This window comes from Oryctolagus cuniculus, chromosome 18 (assembly GCF_964237555.1).
Source record: "Oryctolagus cuniculus chromosome 18, mOryCun1.1, whole genome shotgun sequence".
Lineage (NCBI taxonomy): Eukaryota > Metazoa > Chordata > Mammalia > Lagomorpha > Leporidae > Oryctolagus > Oryctolagus cuniculus.
In genome coordinates, this window is record NC_091449.1 from 40,148,941 (window position 1) to 40,167,559 (window position 18,619).

The following is an 18,619-nucleotide window of genomic DNA, read 5'->3' on the forward strand; positions in this document are numbered from 1 at the left end:
TACCAGACCAGCACTTCTCTACCAAAAACTCCAGTAACTTAAATAGTGGATCTTAAAAAAAAGAGCACGGTTCCAGTACATTAGTTGTGTTAAAAATAGTCTGCTCCACATCACTGCAGTACAGGAGGAAGTACAGGGCCTGCCAGAGAACTCAAAACACACCAGCTCCCAGAAAGGTTGCATGCCCAGGACGTCTGATCCTTGAAGGAGGAGGTGGCCACCTGCAGAGCTGCGACAGCTGCCTGACCCACAGTACACACAGAAGCTGCCAGGAGCCGGCAACGGCCATGCTGACTGCTGCACTTCAAGGACACCTGTGCCACCGCGAAGCCACTCTCACTTTCTGCTGATGACCAGGCTGGGGACATCACAGAGGAAGCAGGAGCCATGACTTCTGCTGTTGTTTCCTTTTCTATGGTGGTCAAAAGCCAGTAAGATTTACATCTGAACTACCTTTAGGGCAAAGTGTATTAACTAGATGCACACTGCTGTGAGATCTTTAGAACCTTTTCATCTTGCAAAATCAAGAATCCACTAAAGAACAACTATCCCTTTCCGGCTGGTCCTAGCCTTGGGCAGCCACCATTCTACTTTCTGTTTGTCTTGTCAGGTGTCTCGTAAGCACGGAATCATGCAGCATTTGTCTTTGCGTGACTGGCTCATTTCACTAGGCAGTGTCCTCAAGGCTCACCATGATTTAGCCTGTGATAGGGGTTCCCTCTTGAAGACTGGGTAATATTCCACTGACTGTGCATGCCACATTTTCTTTAGTCAGTCACCTTTGGTTTTTTCCCTTCACGGCTACTAAGAGACGTGCCCTCCTTTTAAGCCAAGCCTCAGAAGATGAGCCTTGTAGCCACATCCACCCGCTCCCGCCAACAGCAAACCCCTCTCCCCTGCTGCAGCTCCCAGCCCCATCTCCCATCACAAGGACTTCTTCCTTCTGTCAACTTTTCTGTTTGTTCTGAACCACTGATCTGCTTTCCAGAGACCATTCCCACCTCATTCCGAACAGCCTTCGGACTCCTGGAGAAGACTTGGGTTGTGACTGTCAAATGGCTACAGGAACAGTGTAGACGAATCTGGAAGTTAAAAACTCACAGCGGCCCAGGAGCTCCACCAGGTGCCTCCAGTACACATCTGAGGACAATCCCGTCAAGCCTCCAGCTTAACAAGAGTCAGCCCCCAGGAAAAACTAGTTCATCAAACCCACTCTTCCAGGGTGTGAGCAAGCTTCTCTGACCTGGGCGAAGCAACAGCCCACTCCAGCTAACTGTCGCTTCAGGGTGGGAGAAGACATCCTGTCCCGCCAGAGGAGACCCAGAAGCACTGGAGACTCGCAGTCCAGGGGCACAGGCTCAGCAAGGACTGAGACCCAATCACGGGGCTGCAGGATGCTTCCCCTCCCTGGACAGTGCAGCCCCACATTGCTAATGGCCTGTTCACCACAGTGCTTTTACACAGCACATCACGCTTGTGATCAAGAAACGATTCCTCCTCTACACTAGCCTTTACCCACACACCCTACACACCGAGTCCCTGTCGCCACCAGCTGTTATTTCACCTGTTTGTGTTTATTTTAATCTGCCTCCCCAACTAGAATCTGCCCTCCTAGAGAGTAGGACTCCTGTCTACCTTGTGACATTGAGGGGCTATGCTCAGGGACAGAATTTCACATAAATCTGCTCAATAAACAAAGTTAATTAACGAACAAATGAATGAAATGAGCTTCTGAAGTATCAGCCAGGTTAGTCCAGGTCGGCCAGAGGCCCCAGCTCAAGTAGGATTAAGGCAGTTTGTATTTTCAGACTTCTGTATTTATTACAACAATAAACTCTAGATTCCAACAATGGTGAAACAAGTTTCTCCATCATTGTGAAAACAAACACACACAAACCTTTGGAAAAATACAATATCCTTGAATCAACAAACATACCTAAAAATCTCAAGGTACGCATACATGCACACGTGCAAACACACACGCACACCCACACTCATATTTTTGAGAGGAAAGCGGGGACAAGGAACCAAAAACCACAACTGGTAAGCCTCATGTAATTTTTAATAAAAGGTACATGGTTCACTCCTGCCAGTAATTCCCCAAAAACATTTTGGCTAAAAGCTAAGAGTCTCCAGTAGCCTGGAGCAGAACAGAATGAGCCTAGTGGTTCTCAGGAAAGGTCAGACTACCTGCCACAGACGAAAAATAAAGGCTGGCTTCCGAACTGGTTCCAAATTTTAAACACAGAAATGTAAGGGCCCCAGTGTATTTTTTAAAGACCCTCGAATGTCCTGCTATTCTGCCAAAGAAGAGTAAAACCAACAGGGTTCACATACACTACCCACATCTGCCACTCTTCATTCCCTCCGAACCACTAGTCGTCTTCTGAAAGCAGTCAGGGGTCCTTACCATCGCATTAAGCTGCGAGTTGCTTGCCTGTGTAATGCCAAGGATGTTGGTGGTGTGCATCACTTCAACGGAAAAACTCGGCAACCAGCTCGCAATCCGGGACCCTAAAGCAAAAGAGAAGAGGGCACATGTTTTAGAGCCCTGACACTCTCCTATGACATCCAGAGCCAGCCACTCCAACAGCAGCTAGTATTCAGAGGGCTGGCTTTATGCCAGGCCTTTTGTGTCCCACATGGCACACGTGTCTCACAGGGATTAGAGGCCACCCTACATGGCACCTTCTGCCATCGCCCTCATTTTATCCTTAGAAATATGGCCCTCCGGCGCTGTGCCACAGCGGGTTAAAGCCCTGGCCTGAAGCATCAGCATCCCATATGGGTGCCGGTTCTAGTCCGGCTGCTTCTCTTCTGATCTAGCTCTCTGCTGTGGCCTGGGAAAGCAGTAGAAGACGGCCCAAATCATTGGGCCCCTGCACCCACATGGGAGACCCGGAGGGAGCTCCTGGCTCCTGATCGGCACAGCTCTGGCCATTGCAGTCATCTGGGGAGTGAACCAGCAGATGGAAGACCTCCCCCCCCTCCTCTCCTCTAACTCTGACTTTCAAATAAATAAATAAATCTTTAAAAAAAAAATAAATTATGGCCCTCGCCTCCATGGTCTTTGGCTCACACCAGTAACTAGATAACCATGTTAACTTGCCTAAGATCAAGTTTAATTACGATAGCCAGGATGCAGAGAGTCGGGTATGAGACCATTTTATCACTTGTTCCTCCTTTGCAGGGGCTCTTGATCCACTCAACTCCCAACTCACTCTCCACCTAGACTTCCATGCCTCAACAGCTGCCACAACAGATGAGTTTCTGCTCCTTTCATTCATGATCCAGAAACTATTATTCTTTTTCACAATTATTTTTATGATGTATTTTCTCCTTAAGAATATGACTTAAGGCCGGTGCTGTGGCTCAACAGGTTAATCCTCCGCCTAGCGGCGCCGGCACACCGGGTTCTAGTCCCGGTAGGGGCGCCGGATTCTGTCCCGGTTGCCCCTCTTCCAGGCCAGCTCTCTGCTGTGGCCAGGGAGTGCAGTGGAGGATGGCCCAGGTGCTTGGGCCCTGCACCCCATGGGAGACCAGGATAAGTACCTGGCTCCTGCCATCGGATCAGCGCAGTGCGCCGGCCACAGCGCGCCGGCCGAGGCGGCCATTGGAGGGTGAATCAACGACAAAGGAAGACCTTTCTCTCTCTCTCACTGTCCACTCTGCCTGTCAAAAAATAAATAAATAAATAAATAAATAAAAGAATATGACTTAAAATCCTTGGCTTGGGGGCAGGTATTTGGCAGAGTGAATTTAGCCACTGCTTGGGATACCCATATCCCATTTTGGAGTGTCAGGTTAGAGTCCTGGCTACTCCATTTCTCATCCAGGTTCCTGCTAATGCATCCTGGTAGGCAGTAGATGATGGCTCAGATGCTTGGGCCCCTGCCACCCAAATGGGAGACCCAGAATAAGTTCCAGGTTCCTGGCTTCAGCTTGGCCCAGCCCTGGCTGCTGTGGGCATTTGGGGAGTGAACCAGCAGATGAAAGACCTTTCTCTCTCTCTCTCTCCCTGTCACTATACCTTCAAGTAAATTAAAATAAATAAACATTAAATAAAAAATATCTTGGTTTTATGATTCAAAATTATTGTCAAAGCATTCAACAACATTGGCTTTTGGACTAAGGCACCAATAAGCTGGTTGCAAGCACATTTTTCACTCCTTCACAAAGGAGAACTGAGGCAAAGAGAAAAGTGAGCAAATGGCCATCTCAAAGACCTTGTCAACCAAAATGTACCCATTTTTTTAAAAATGTATACTGCATGTACTTAATTGGGAGAAATAAAGTTGACTAAGTTTTTAGCAATAATCAGTCATAAAGTAACACTGCATAGCTAGGTTCTACTTTCAAGACCTATTAGTACTTTTCGGAAGTTTAACCTAGTAGAGGCCTTAATTAACAGTCAAGAAACCAGTCCCTGTACACCACCAGCATCCTGGGCCCGGCTGGCCAGGCGGTCTCTCTTCTACTACCTGGGAGACTTCACCTACTCCCTCAGTGCTCTCAGGGACTCCACCAGCAGGCTACCATTCCTACCACACTCCACCTTCAGAAACGCCATCAGAGATCTCATCGGCACTTCCTCCCAACAAAATTCCAGGGAAGCCTGTTTCACAGTAGTTAATTAGAATCATAAACTCACAGAATTCAGTGGTATTGAAACTGATGAAAATCAGTAACAGCTCGATGTAATTAATTAAGGAAAGGGAAGGATCAGAATTTTAAATATGCTTTTGACTACAACTCCTTTCACCAATACTGGGTGGCAGAATATTTATATTTTATGGACAAAGCATCTCTCTGATTCTGCATCTGCTACTCAATGATCGTTTTTTATATGCTTGATACTACGGCAGTGCAATAAATGATTAGCCAAGGTTAACTGTTAAACTGATTGAATATGCTCCTTGAAGGTACCTCCCTGCTCCTACTTCTCCCATATTGACACCGAATTTAACAAAATGTCTGGCACAGAGTAACCCCTCAGTTCTTCCGTCTACCCACCTAACTACCTACGTATCTATCTCCTCATTCATCCTGTACTCCTCCAATGAAACAGAAATATAATATTAAACTGGTCTGGACAGGGTGTTTATAAGGAAAACAGCATCCCTTGGAGGAGAAAACCTCTTGAGCACAGTTTTGAAGTTAAACCCAACTAACCATCGAAGTGGAAGAAGTGGTTGTGCTGGTTTAAGCGAGGTCTGCCTTCAGCAGCTGCTACCGGAACCAAATTCTCATCCAAGTTCTCTGCTTGATGGTCCTCCCTGACACGATTACTGTCAGCGATGTTGAGAGACATTCTGCATGTTGGACATGAGGTATCTTGTTCTAGCCAGGAACGAAGACAGGAACTAACAAAAAGTCCAAAATAAGATACATGAACATTCTCAATTGTTCCATAGCAGGTTTTGTGACAATTCACCAAAGTACTCTGAATGTATCAAATGTGTTCCAATTTTACTTTTTATTTGCCACCAGTGACAGTTAAGTGTTGAGACTTTACTTCCTGCCATCCTGACTCTTAACACTCAGATATTCCCAGCACACTCTGGTGTGAACACTCTTCCCCATCTGCAGTTATCTACCCAGATCCAGGTCACAACCCCATTTCAAAATGCATGGCTCGGCCAGCGCCATGGCTCACTCGGCTAATCCTCCACCTGCCGCGCCAGCATCCCAGGTTCTAGTCCTAGTTGGGGCGCCAGGTACTAGTCTTGGTTGCTCCTCTTCCAGTCCAGCTCTCCGCTGTGGCCCGGGAGGGCAGTGTAGGATGGCCCAAGTGCTTGAGCCCCTGCACCCGCGTGGGAGACCAGGAGGAAGCACCTAGCTCCTGGCTTCGGATCAGCACAGCTCCGACCATTGTGGCCACTTGGGGAATGAACCAACAGAAGGAAGACCTTTCTCTCTCTGTCTCTCCCTCTCACACTGTCTGTAACTCTGTCAAATAAATTAAAAAATCTTTTAGAAAAATTAATTCTTAACTCTTAAACCAATGGGAAATTAGAAAATACTTCAAGACAATTAAAACAAAAACAGAACAGAAAAAAACTCTTGGGACACAGAGAAATCGATGCTTAGAGCCAAATTTATAGCCAAAAATTTTTAAAAATAAAGCTCTCAAATTAACCACTGAGTAAACTAATCCCAGAACCAACAGATTTACCTACAGCAACCAAAGTGCTGGGAGACAGTATATAGAACCATGGATGCTGAAGACCATGGGAAGAATGGAATGAGGACCTATTACAGAATGGGTCCATGATTTCAGGAGGGAAGATATAAAGTCCTGGAGACACATGGTGGTGAAGGTTGCACCCCAGTGTGATCATACTTTAATGCCACTGAACTGTAAACATAAAAATGGTTAGAACAGAGCCAGCTCTGAGGCGTAGCTGGTAAAGCCGCTGTTTGCGATGCTGGCATCCCATATGGGCATCAGTTCATGTCCCAGCTGCTCCACTTCACATCTAGCTTCCTGCTAGCACGCCTAGGAAAGCAGGGGAAGATGGTTCAAGTACTTGGGCTCCTTCCAACTATGTGGGAGACTCGGAAAAAGATCCTGGCTTTGGACTGGCCCAGTTCTGGTCATCATAGCCATTAGGGGAGTGAGCCAACAGAAGGAAGATTGATCCCTCTCTCCTGCTCGCTCTCCCTCTCTGTAAACTCTGCCTTTCAAATAAATAAATAAATCTTAACCAAAAAAAAGGGGGGGGGGGACAGGAAATCCCAAGTATTCGTGCGAATGGGAAGTAACTGGAACCCTCATCCACTACTACGGAGTGTAGATGAAGTGGTGCAGCTGGGTGGAAAGCAGTACGGTGGTTCCTCAGTTTACCACACAGTAACCCTAGGACCCAGCAACCCCACTCCCAGGTGTTTACAAAAATAGGCACTCAACAGACAGCTGCTGACATTTTGTTCACAGCAGCATTATTCTCAACAAACAACCCAGTGTCCTGTCATCACAGGAAAGTATCTATCACACAATTCGTTAAATTCCACCAAAAAAGAAATGCAGTATGACATGTGCAGTAGCTAAGTGAAAGAAGTCAGTTCCAAAAGCGTACAACATCATATGACTCCTTTTATATGAACTGTCCACAGTGGACAAACCCACAGAGGCAGGTTGCAGGGTAAGAAGGAAGAGGAGAACAAGGATTGGTGATTACTCAGTGAGTATGGGGTGGGTCTCTGGGGTGATGAAATAAAACACTTGGAAAGCAAAGAAGTGGTAAGTGCACAACACTGTGAATACAATAAAGGTACTCAACTGTATACTTTAAATGGTTAATTGCATGTTATCTGAATTCTGCCTTAACAATAAAACCAAGCCCTAAAATTAATCTAATCATACACTTGAAGCTATTTTCTGGGTTAAAATACACTCTCATTCTCCCTAACTAGCCCCCAGGCACTCTGACAGAGTTGAAGGTTTTTTGAGAACTAAGTGCAGATTCTCTGCCCTTCCCGACCTCTACATACAGCACTACTGTATATCCACTTGCATGAACTACGAAATCAGAACTCCTAACGTCTCTCTTATTCTTCACTTTGCCACAGCCCACGTACCACATTCTTCTCATCTTCCTCAAGTGTGCCCACTTCTTTCCAACTCCACTTCCACCACCGTCATTCAAGCTGCTCTCAGAGCACCATGGACCCACAGGGCAGTTACTAACTTGTTCCCCTGATCTTTTCAAGCCACAAGTCACACCAGCCAAACCCCACTTTTTAAAAGCCTCCAAAGGCTCTCACCCTTCTTTGTCCTCTGGACCCTGCTTCTCCTTCCTCAGCAGACATCTCTCTTTCACTCCAAGTGCCACTCCCAGGGGTTCTCTTCCAGGCCCCTCATCACACCACATTCCCTCCTGCCACAGAGATGCTCTCTGTCTCAAACACTCTCCCGTCTAGTTCCTCCTTTTGCTGACTTGACTCCTACTCATCAAAAGTCACTTTCTCCAAGTTTCAATTAATTTCTTTGTGACAAACCCTTTTTTCTGGTAACCTTTTATTTAATGAGTATAAATTTCACAAGTATATCTTTAGGGAATATATTGATTAGTCCCACCACACCTGCCCTCCCACCCCTAATCCCTTCCCCTTCCTCCTTCCTCTCCCATTCCCAGTCCCTTTCTCCATTAAGATTCATTTTTAATTAACCTTACACACAGAAGACCAACTCTATACTAAGTAAAGATTTCAATTATTTTCACACACGCAGACACTAAATATAAAAAACTGTTTGAGAACAAGTTTTACAGTTAAATCTTATAGTACAATTCATTTAGGACAGAGGTCCTGCATGGGGAGTAAGCACACAGTGACTCCTGCTGTTAATTTAACAATTAGCACTCATGTATGCCGTCAGTGACCACTCGATGCTCTTGACATGAGCTGCCCAGGCTATGGAAGCCTTCTAAGACCACAGTCTCCATCAGTATTTAAGCAAGGCCAAAGGCAAAGTAGAAGTTCTCTCCTCCCTTCAGAAAAAAGTACCTCCTTCTTTGAAGGCCCCTTCTTTCCACTGGGGTCTCACTCAAAGAGATCCTCCATGTAGGACTTTTTTTTTTTTTTTTTTTTTTTTTTTTTTTTGCTGCAGTGTCTTGGCTTTCCACGTCTGATATGCTCTCACGGGCTTTTCAGCCAGACCAGAATGCCTTAAGGGCTGATTCTGAGGTCAGAGTGCTATTTAAAGTGATTGTCATTCTATGAGTCTGCTGTGTGGACTGCTTCCCATGCTGGAGCCTTCACTCCTTTTATTTCTGTCTATTCTTATTAGTGGACACTAGATCATGTTTATATAATTCATTTAACACTTAGTCCTTTCTATATAATCACTAATACTTAATTTGGTCACTTTAACAATTGAGATGGCATTTTTATCACTCAGCTTAATGGGATTTGGGGTCCCATGGGAAGTTTTTAAACTGTACACTTAGAAGTAAGTCTGTAGGCATGTACACAGAACTATAGAGCTTTACAGATATGAACTTCCTTCTCCATCTCTTATTCCCATTCTTATTTTTTCCCGAGATCTATTTTTCAATTGACTTTATTAATGATTAATTATGGTATTCAGAAAAAAAAAAAGAAAAGAAAGGAAAGGAAAAATAAAACTGTTCCTCAATAGTCATGACAAGGTCTGTTCAGGTCATTGCTTTTCAAAGTGTTCAAAGCGTCCTTTTCTTCAGAGTACACATCTCAGTTTGTACTTACACACTCACAATGGGCCAGCTTAGTTCATGCCTGTCTCTCTCACTAGACTATAAGCACCACAAACACAAAGACCCTCTCATTTTCATTTTCTCCCGAGTCCAACACAGCCTCCAGCACATAAAAGTCTACAAATCAATTTGCGGAGTGGGATGCTCCAGCTCCAAAGGCTTTCTAATATCAAAAAGGAGAAGATGGCCGGCGCCATGGCTCACTAGGCTAATACTCTGCCTGCAGCCCCGGCCACCCTGGGTTCTAGTCCCATTTGGGGTGCCAGATTCTGTTCCAGATGCTCCTCTTCCAGTCCAGCTCTCTGCTGTGGCCTGGGAAGGCAGTGGAGCTTGGCCCAAGTGCTTGGGCCCTGCACCCGCATGGGAGACCAGGAGGAAGCGCCTAGCTCCTGGCTTCAGATCGGCACATCGCGCCAGCTGTAGTGGCCATTTGGGAGGTGAACCAATGAATGGAAGGAAGACCTTTCTCTCTGTCTCTCTTTCTCTAACTCTGCCTGTCCAAAAAAAAAAAAAAAAAAAAAAAAAAAAAAAAAAGAGAGAGAGAGAGAGAGAAGAAAAACTACCTGGGAATATAAAATAAGAAAGAGTAAAGATGTAAACATCAACTTTCTCAATATGTAAAATTGGCCACAGATGCAAAAAGCAAAAGACACCTCAAGCCCTTCAGTATCAAAACATCAAATCTATATACAGAAGGATTTAAACAGAGGCTCTAAGAGACTACCTACATGAATCTTGAAGATTAACAGTAGAGCCTGTCTTGGCATTCTTGGTAACAGTTTCCACTCCTCTGCACTGCTCTGCTCTAATCTCCATCTCAGCCCAATTCTCTAGTACATGTTTCCATGCTGCTTTGGGGCAGGTGCAAAATGCAACACTACGTATATTCTCTCTCCTGGGCTAGGTAGTAAGTTGTTTAAGAACAAGAATTCCCCAAAATACTTTCTTTTAAATTTCACAAGCATATTTGCTATAGCTCAGAGTTTGAACACAGAACAAATATGAAGATAGCAAACACACCTAGAAATTAATATGGCAAACCACAGGCAGGAACAATCCTGTGGCATAGAGAAAAGCCTAAAATATAAAGAACTCCCTGAGGTTTTCCGTAACAGTTTCAACAACAAGGCCACTCTCAGCTTACAGCCCCATTCCTTTGCTAGGATTAGCCTTGAGCACAGCCACAAAAGTACCCACATGCCCTGAATACACCACCAGTCCCACATGGCCCTTCAAGAAGCTCCTACTTGTGGAAAAGGTGTCCACAGGGCAGTTTCCGGGCAGCCTGCATGGAGTCCCAGCAGATGGCGCAGTCGTCATTGTTGACAGCCAACTCCTCAGGAGTTGCAACTGCAAACCTGTAAGAAACAAACCATGTTCACTCCACGTACCCAGACATCACACTGTGCAGACCTCACCTTTAGAACACTGAAGTTTCAGAGAAACTGCGCTCAGTTAAAAATAATGTTGATAATCAAAAACAAAAAACCTGGTTTCTCTTTCTACCCAATCAAAGAGCAAGCACGAGACTTACACAGAAAACAGCTTTACCTTAATAACAGCTCCTGTTAGTGGCAACTCTAGGGAATGCTTCTGGGCGAACCAGAGGAATGACACCCCAGAGGTCTAAACCTGTGCATCCTCAGGATTGGTTTACCTTCAGCCTGGCAAGCAGGAGCCTCCTTCAATAATGTGTGGTTTGTGTTTATGGGTATGAGTGTGCACACACACGTATAAACACATATATACCAAAAATACCTGGGACCCACCTTCACAAAATAAAAAGCAAAAGCTCAAGGAAGCCTCCATTTGAGAATGATGTTGATAAAATAATGGCATAAAAATAAAAACCTAGTACTCAGCACTAAGTGCACACCCCAACAACTCTAAGTACAGGTTATTATCTCACAGGATCTTCCCAATAGGGAACAGGAAATTAATCCACTGCCCCAAATCACACAGCAACTAAGTAGAGATTCATAACCAGTCTAACTTCAGAACTAATACCCTTCACCATTCTGTTAACAGTTTACAAAAGTAGGTTCTGATAGAATTTGGTATTTGTTATTACCAAAGATCTAAAATGAGTTAACTTGGGGGCCAGCACTGTGGCATGATGTGGTATGCCTCTGCAGCACCAACATCCGATATGGGTGCCAATTCGTGTCCTGGCTGTTCTTCCAACCCAGCTCTCTGCTGAGGCCTGGGAAAGCAGTGGAAGCTGGCTCAGGTACTTGGGGCCCCGCACCTGTGTAGGGGACCCTGAAAAAGCTCCAGGATCCTATCTTCAGATCGGCCCAGCTCCAGCAATTTTGGCCATTTGGAGAGTGAACCAGCAGATGGAAGACCTTTCTCTCTGCTCTCCCTCTCTCTAACTCTACCTCTCAGGTAAATATATAAAATCTTTAAAAATAAAAAAGGGTTAACTTGGGTCCCATCCCCATGTGCTTACTTACCTGGCTTCCATGTTTCCAACGACCCGCAGGTAATTCTTGTGCCGACGAATTCGACGCTGAACCTCGTGGAACAGGTAACGCAGCTGCATGAAGATGACCAGGCTGGCCATGGACAACCAGATGTTGCCAAATAACTTAAACAGGGAGGAAGAGAATAAAACACACAACAAAAGTGAATGTGAACTTGCCAGTGATGGCAGTACTGTGTGTCACAGCACCTCTCAATTGTTGGTAAAGATGAACTGGAATAATCTTTCAGAAGGTAAATGTATCATTTTATCTCATCACATTAAACAGTGCACATGCAGCTCAATTTTTCTTTCTCTCTGTAACTCTGCCTTTCAAATACATTTTTAAAAATCTTTAAAAAAAAAAAAGTAATTTGAAATTAAAAGCTTTATCAAGGGAAGCTCCTGGCTCCTGGCTTCAAATCAGCTCAGCTCCAGCCATTGCAGCCATTTGGGGACTGAACCAGCAGATGGAAGACCTCTCTCTCTAGTTTCCTCCATAACTCTGTTTTTCAAATAAATAAAATAAATCTTTTAAAAAAAATTATATAGCAGCTAGCATTGGGGCATAGCAGGTTATGCTATTACCCATGACACCAGCATCCCATGTGAGTGCTGGTTTGTGTCCCAGCTGCTCCTCCACTTCTGATCCAGCTCCCTGATAATGGCCTGGGAAAATCAGTAGAAGATGGCCCAAGTGTTTGGGCCCCTGCACCCACAGTGGGAGACCCAGAAGAAGCTTCTGACTCCTGCCTGGTCCAGTCTTGGCCGTTGCTGTCATGTGGTAGGGGGGTGAACCAGCAGACAGAAGATCTCTATCTCCCTCTAACTAATTTTCAAATAAATAAATCCTTAAAAAATGTAAAGATACAAAATAGCAAATATATCTAAATAGCTCATTATGGGTTTTAGTTAATTAAATCATTATATATCTATATGAAGAAATTTTCATCCTGAAGGTATTAAAATAGTTTAGAAGAATTATTGCTCACATCAGAAAATGTTCATATTAAATATCTTAGTTTTAAAAAAATCACTAAACTATGTCCAAAACACAATCTCACTTTATGCGTATGTACCTGAACACAGAAAGCAGCAATAAATACACAATGTATTATCTCTGAGCATTTTCTCTCCTTTTTTTTTGGAGGGGTGGTAGGAAGAATTACATACTTTTTTAAAAAGTTATGTTTTCAAAGTTACTGTCAAAACTTAAAAATGTGTTGTGTCTAACCCAGCAGTTTTTAAATGGTATTCTTATAAATATTTATTTATTTTCATTTTATTTGAAAAGCAAAGCAAGAAAGAGAGAAAAAGATCTGCCATCCTACTGGCTGACCAGGCAGAATCCAGGAGCCCAGAATTCAATCCAGGTTTCCCATGTGGATGGCATAACTACTTGAACCATGATCTGGATCATTAGCAGGAAGCTGGCAAACCCAAGCACTCAGTTATAGGACAGAGACACCACAAGCAGCATCTTGACCACTGAACCAAATGCCCACCCCTAAATACTATTTTGATAGGCTTATAATTAAAATACATTGCTCACCTACCATGTTGACTCTCACCATTTTAAAAGTACTAACTAAGGAAGCAGACTTACAACACTGCAATTTCTGACATATCAAAGTAAAATGGAAACAACAAAAGTAGTAAGAATTAAGTTTAAGGACTTCATCTTTAATTACAAAGATGGAAATTTTATGCAACCAGGAAGTTGGTAACAAGAATTCCCATTGCCACCTACAAAGTAACTGTTATGGGGAGAGAAGACCCGTTAATCTCCTGCTCAAGAATCACTGTTGTTGTGGTTAGCAGAGTTCACTAGGTCTCCTAGGAGAGCAAATGCCTCCTGAGCAAGCCAGCAGCCAAAGCCCCACCACACTGCTTTACACCCAGGGGCAAAAAGGGGGGAGCAAGCACAGCTGCGTCCACTTTTATAAAAGAATCCGAGAGTTCACCCACATCATATCTGGAAGGTTTCCTTTTGTGACATGCAAACCAGAGTTCCTAACCCTGTGAGGGCCCCGCTGAGGAACTCACCAACATGTGAATGTGGTGCATGAGGTCGAGGGACAAGAGTGTGAGCTCCATGACAAAATCTGTGTAATACACGTACGTCCCCTTGCCTTCCCAGGTCCCCTCGTGGTTGAGGTCCCAGAGATGAATGACATATCTGCAACACAGAGACAACAGAAAGAGGGAGAGAAGGGATCATAACAATTTACTCTTACATCTGGATTTGGTTTAAACACATGAGAGCTTAGTCACATTTTCACACATTTTATACCTGTTACATCTAATAATCATCTGTTTGACTATACCTCTGTCACTTTTCTCCCAGATTTCTACTCACCGTAAAATCACATGAGCAGTCCTCACCGTCACAAGAAGAGACTGCAAGAGACAAATATTTCTCAGTTCATTTTAAAAGCAGATTGTTCAAGTTTACCAACCATTTTATTTCCTCCGCTTCATATTTTCATGGAATAATTTCATAATCCACAACCTTTTACTGAGCCTTTTCCTATCAAGAGGTAACAACTAATTCCACCTGTCCATCTCCAGGGGATGTCTTCTACAATCCCGCGGTTCAGTCTAGTAGTTTGAAAGTCATTTCTGGGACCAGTGCCATAGCTCATTTGGTTTAATCCTCCGCCTGCGGCACCAGCATCCCATACAGGCACCGGATTCTGTCCCAGTTGCTCCTCTTCCAGTCCAGCTCTCTGCTGTGGTCCAGGAGGACAGTGGAGGATGGCCCAAGTGCTTTGGCCCCTTCACCCACATGGGAGACCGGTAGGAAACACCTGGATCCTGGCTTTGGATCAGTGCAGCGCCAGCCATAGCGGCCATTTGGGGAGTAAACCAACGGAAGGAAGACCTTTCTCTCTGTCCCTGTCTCTAACTCTACCTGTCAAATAAAAAAAAAAAAATCTTAAAAAAGTCATTTCTATTTATATAGCATTAGACAACCAAAACCAACTATGTAAAAGGGTTTCTGACTACTTAACTCAAAATACAGTTAAGCGAGTTATTATTTGGTGCAGCAGTTAAGTCGCCATTTGGAATGCTGACATCCCGTGACAGAGTGCCTCTTCAAGTCCTGGCTTCTCCGCTTCTGAACCAGCTTCCTGTTAATCTGTACCCTGGGAGGCAGCAGTGATGGCTCAAATGTTTGGGGCCCTGCCAGTCACATGTGAGACTCAGACTGAGTTCCAGGCTACTGGCTTCTGCCTGGCCTAGCCCTGGCTGTTGTGGGAATTTGCTGAGTGAACCAGTAGAAGGAAGATCTCTGTCTTTCAAATAAAATAAAAATTTAAAAATATATGCATAAGGATATATAGTTCAGGTACTATTGTCTAGATCAGAATACCTGCTCTCTCCCTTTGTCCACCAGAAAATGGAATGAAGAACATTAACAAACAAAAAAACAAAAGCAAACAAACAAAAAAAGGCTCTTAGGAAGTTTTTATCATAGAAACCAATATTAAGAAAAACTTTCTGGGCCGGCACCGCGGCTCACTAGGCTAATCCTCCGCCTTGTGGCGCCGGCACACCGGGTTCTAGTCCTGGTTGGGGCGCCGGATTCTGTCCCGGTTGCCCCTCTTCCAGACCAGCTCTCTGCTGTGGCCAGGGAGTGCAGTGGGGGATGTCCCAGGTCCTTGGGCCCTGCACCCCATGGGAGACCAGGAGAAGCACCTGGCTCCTGCCTTCGGATCAGCGCGGTGTGCCGGCTGCAGCGCGCCGGCCGTAGCGCGCCGGCCGTGGCGGCCATTGGAGGGTGAACCAACGGCAAATGGAAGACCTTTCTCTCTCTCTCTCTCTCACTGTCCACCCTGCCTGTCAAAAAAAAAACAACAAAAAAACCTTTCTGGCCAGTGCCATGGTTCACTAGGCTAATCCTCCGCCTGCAGCGCTGGCACCCCGGGTTCTAGTCCTGGTTGGGGCACCGGATTCTGTCCCAGTTGCTCCTCTTCTAGTCCAGCTCTCTGCTGTGGCCCGGAAAAGCAGTGGAGGATGGCAGAAGCACCTGGCTCCTGGCTTCAGATCAGCGTTGCGCAGCGGCCATAGCAGCCATTTGGGGGGTGAACGAACGGAAGGAAGACCTTTCTCTCTGCCTCTGTCTCTCACTTTCTAACTCTGCAGAAGAAAGAAAGAAAGAAAGGAAGGAAGAAAGAAAGGAAGAAAGGAAGAAAGGAAGGAAGAAAGGAAGAAAGAAAGAAAGAAAAGGAAAGAAAAGGAAAGAAAAGGAAAGAAAGGAAAGAAAGGAGAGGAAAGGAAAAAAAGAAAGAAAGAAAGAAAGAAAGACAGACAGACAGACAGACTTTCTTGGGGCCGGCATTGCGGCACAGCAGGTTAAGCTGTTGCCCACGATGCTGGCATCTCATATGGATGCAGGTTCTATTCCCACCTGCTCAGCTTCTGATCTACCTGTTTGCTAATGCAGAGGACAGCTCAAGTGCTTGGGCCTCCGCCACCCACCTGGGAGAACCCAGATGGAGTTCCATGCTCCTGGCTATGGTCTGGCCCAGCCCTGGTCACTGTGGCCATCTGGGGGAGTGAACCAGCAGATGAAAGATCTCTGTATCTCCCCTAACTGCCCTTCAAATTAAATGAATTAATTTAAAAAAAGAAAAATTTTCATAGTCTACCAGAATACAATGGTTACATTAATGTTTGCGATTACTTATAAACAAAATATTTCATGAGGAATAGCAATATAAGGAATATAATTTAGTTGAAAAGATCAGATCTGTAACATAATAAAGAGATTAAACAGTATCAAGCTAAAATAAAAGTATGTACAATAGTATGTGCTATAGGTATAGTTTAAATGACTTTTTAGGTGCATCTTTTCAAAGGTTGGCAAAATAGTAATTGAAAGTTGAGAGGGGCCAGTACTGTGGCATAGCAGGTAAAGCTGCCACCTACAGTGCCAGCATCCCACAGGGGCGCCAGTTCAAGGCCCAGCTGCTCCACTTCCTATCCAGCTCTCTGCTATTGCCCGATAAGGCAGTGGAAGACGGCCCAAGTCCTTGGGCCCCTGCATTCATGTAGTAGACCTGGAAGAAGTTCCTGGCTCCTGGCTTCAAATCAGCCCAGCCCCAACCATGGCGGCCATTTGGGGAGTGAACCACCAGATGGAAGACCTGTCTCTGTCTGCCTCTGCCTCTCTGTAACTCTGCCTTTCAAATAAATAAATAAATCTAAAAAAAAAAAAAAAAAAAAAAAAAAAAAGTTAAGAGAACCAAAAGAGGGAAACGTGTCATTTATAAGTACATAATAAAACATCCAAAGAAAACAAGCCAGTATAACGTTTTAAACAAATTATTCTTGGGATTGGCACTGTGGCATAGCGGGTAAAGCTGCCGCCTGCAGTGCCGGCGTCCCATATGGGCGCCGGTTTAAGACACGTCTGCTTCATTCTGATCCAGCTCTCTGCTATGGCCTGGGAAAGCATCAGAAGATGGTCCAAGTCCTTGGGCCCCTTCACCTGCATGGGAGACCTGGAAGAAGCTCCTGGCTCCTGGTGCAGCTCCAGCCATTGCAGCTGTCTGGGGAGTGAACCAGAAGATGGAAGATCTCTCTCTCTCTCTCTCCCTCGACTTCTCTCTCCCTCTTTCTCTGCCTCTCCTCTCTCTCTCTGTAACTCTTTCAAATAAATAAATAAATAAATCTTTAAAAAAGATAACGCCTGGCGTAAAGTAAGTATTGCATAAATGTTGGGGAAAATCAGTATTCTTTATTAAGTTGTAGCAAGGATTACATGAAAGTATTCAGCATTAGTACCGAGCATAATAAAAGGCACCCAACAAATGCTTGTTAAAGGGAAAGACCAAATAACCACCCATCGCTTCATGGGTGAAAACAATCTGTCCATAGTCCTCTAGCTTCTTCGAAAATACACAGAGCACACCCTGTGTCCAGCACCTTACCTCTGCAGCCATGAAAGCCAAGGTGTGCATCCCATGGGTGTAGCCAGTGACACAGCAGACAACAGCTAACCCACAGCAGGAAAGCAGCATAGCAATCAACAGGGACAGGACTCGGCCATGGCTACTCATCGGGGTGGTAGGAGAAAAGGAAAGCTGAAATGGACAAGATGGGAAAGCTGCTCATTCTTAGGGTCTGTGAGCACAGGAAACCACCCCATTACCGCATGGTTAAAAATCCCCAGTGATCCAGATACGATCTAGAGCTCGTATTTAAGAGATCCTCATCATTTACTAAATATTACAATGTACATTATATTTTCATCTCGTATTCCTAGGGACCCTATTACCTCTTGGATGACATGCCTCTAGAAGCAATTTTTCAAAGTATATGATTCTAATAGTCAACAGGACTCAAGATACTGCTATGTTCTGTGGTATTTCTGTCTCAATCTCGCTCTACCCCTCCATCCCAAAATTCAGCTGCAGGATATTACTCGTCTCTCAGGAATGACAACAATGAAATGTCATCAGGTGCAGATTTACTGCCAGTACATGCTATGCTAGTATCATGTTAGAAGAAGCAACAGCCTGAAAAGGCAGCCTACAGCTCTGACTCCTGAGGTAGTTGGTGTAGATAACAAACCAGTTTGGGAGGTCTGTCTGTCTGTGCCCAGGAACGGGGTTCAACTGTGAAGGAAACAAAGCCTTTGAGAGCGAGATGAATTCACAAAGAGGTGAAGGGCCATCTGGTCCACGAAGACTGGGTAACGATGGAAAACCAAGGCCCTGTGGTGGGCTTAACCGACAGGCAGAGCTCTTGTGTCCATTTACCAGGAGACTGTGCAGAAGCACTGAGGAGGGAAGGTTCCCCTGCACAGCTCTGGCCTAAGGCCAAGAGGCAGATCTGTTCCCAGACAAAGGATTTACAAAGAAGCTGGGAGAGCTAATGCAGCCCTGCCTCAGGGGCAGAAAACAGGATG

General features: G+C 44.9%; 1 protein-coding gene across 2 annotated transcripts in view; it reads right to left on the minus strand.

The window, feature by feature from the left end:
• AMFR (autocrine motility factor receptor) overlaps nt 1-18,619 on the minus strand; it is a 44,257-nt gene that overhangs the window by 11,531 nt on the left and 14,107 nt on the right. For both annotated transcript variants that reach the window (XM_002711526.5, XM_051846783.2), the window contains exons 4-10: nt 17,640-17,792; nt 14,060-14,100; nt 13,747-13,879; nt 11,693-11,826; nt 10,484-10,594; nt 5,173-5,363; nt 2,411-2,514 (exon numbers count right to left, since the gene is read on the minus strand). In XM_002711526.5, coding sequence (XP_002711572.2) covers nt 2,411-2,514; nt 5,173-5,363; nt 10,484-10,594; nt 11,693-11,826; nt 13,747-13,879; nt 14,060-14,100; nt 17,640-17,792 — 867 coding nt within the window. The remainder of the gene's footprint in view (nt 1-2,410; nt 2,515-5,172; nt 5,364-10,483; nt 10,595-11,692; nt 11,827-13,746; nt 13,880-14,059; nt 14,101-17,639; nt 17,793-18,619) is intronic.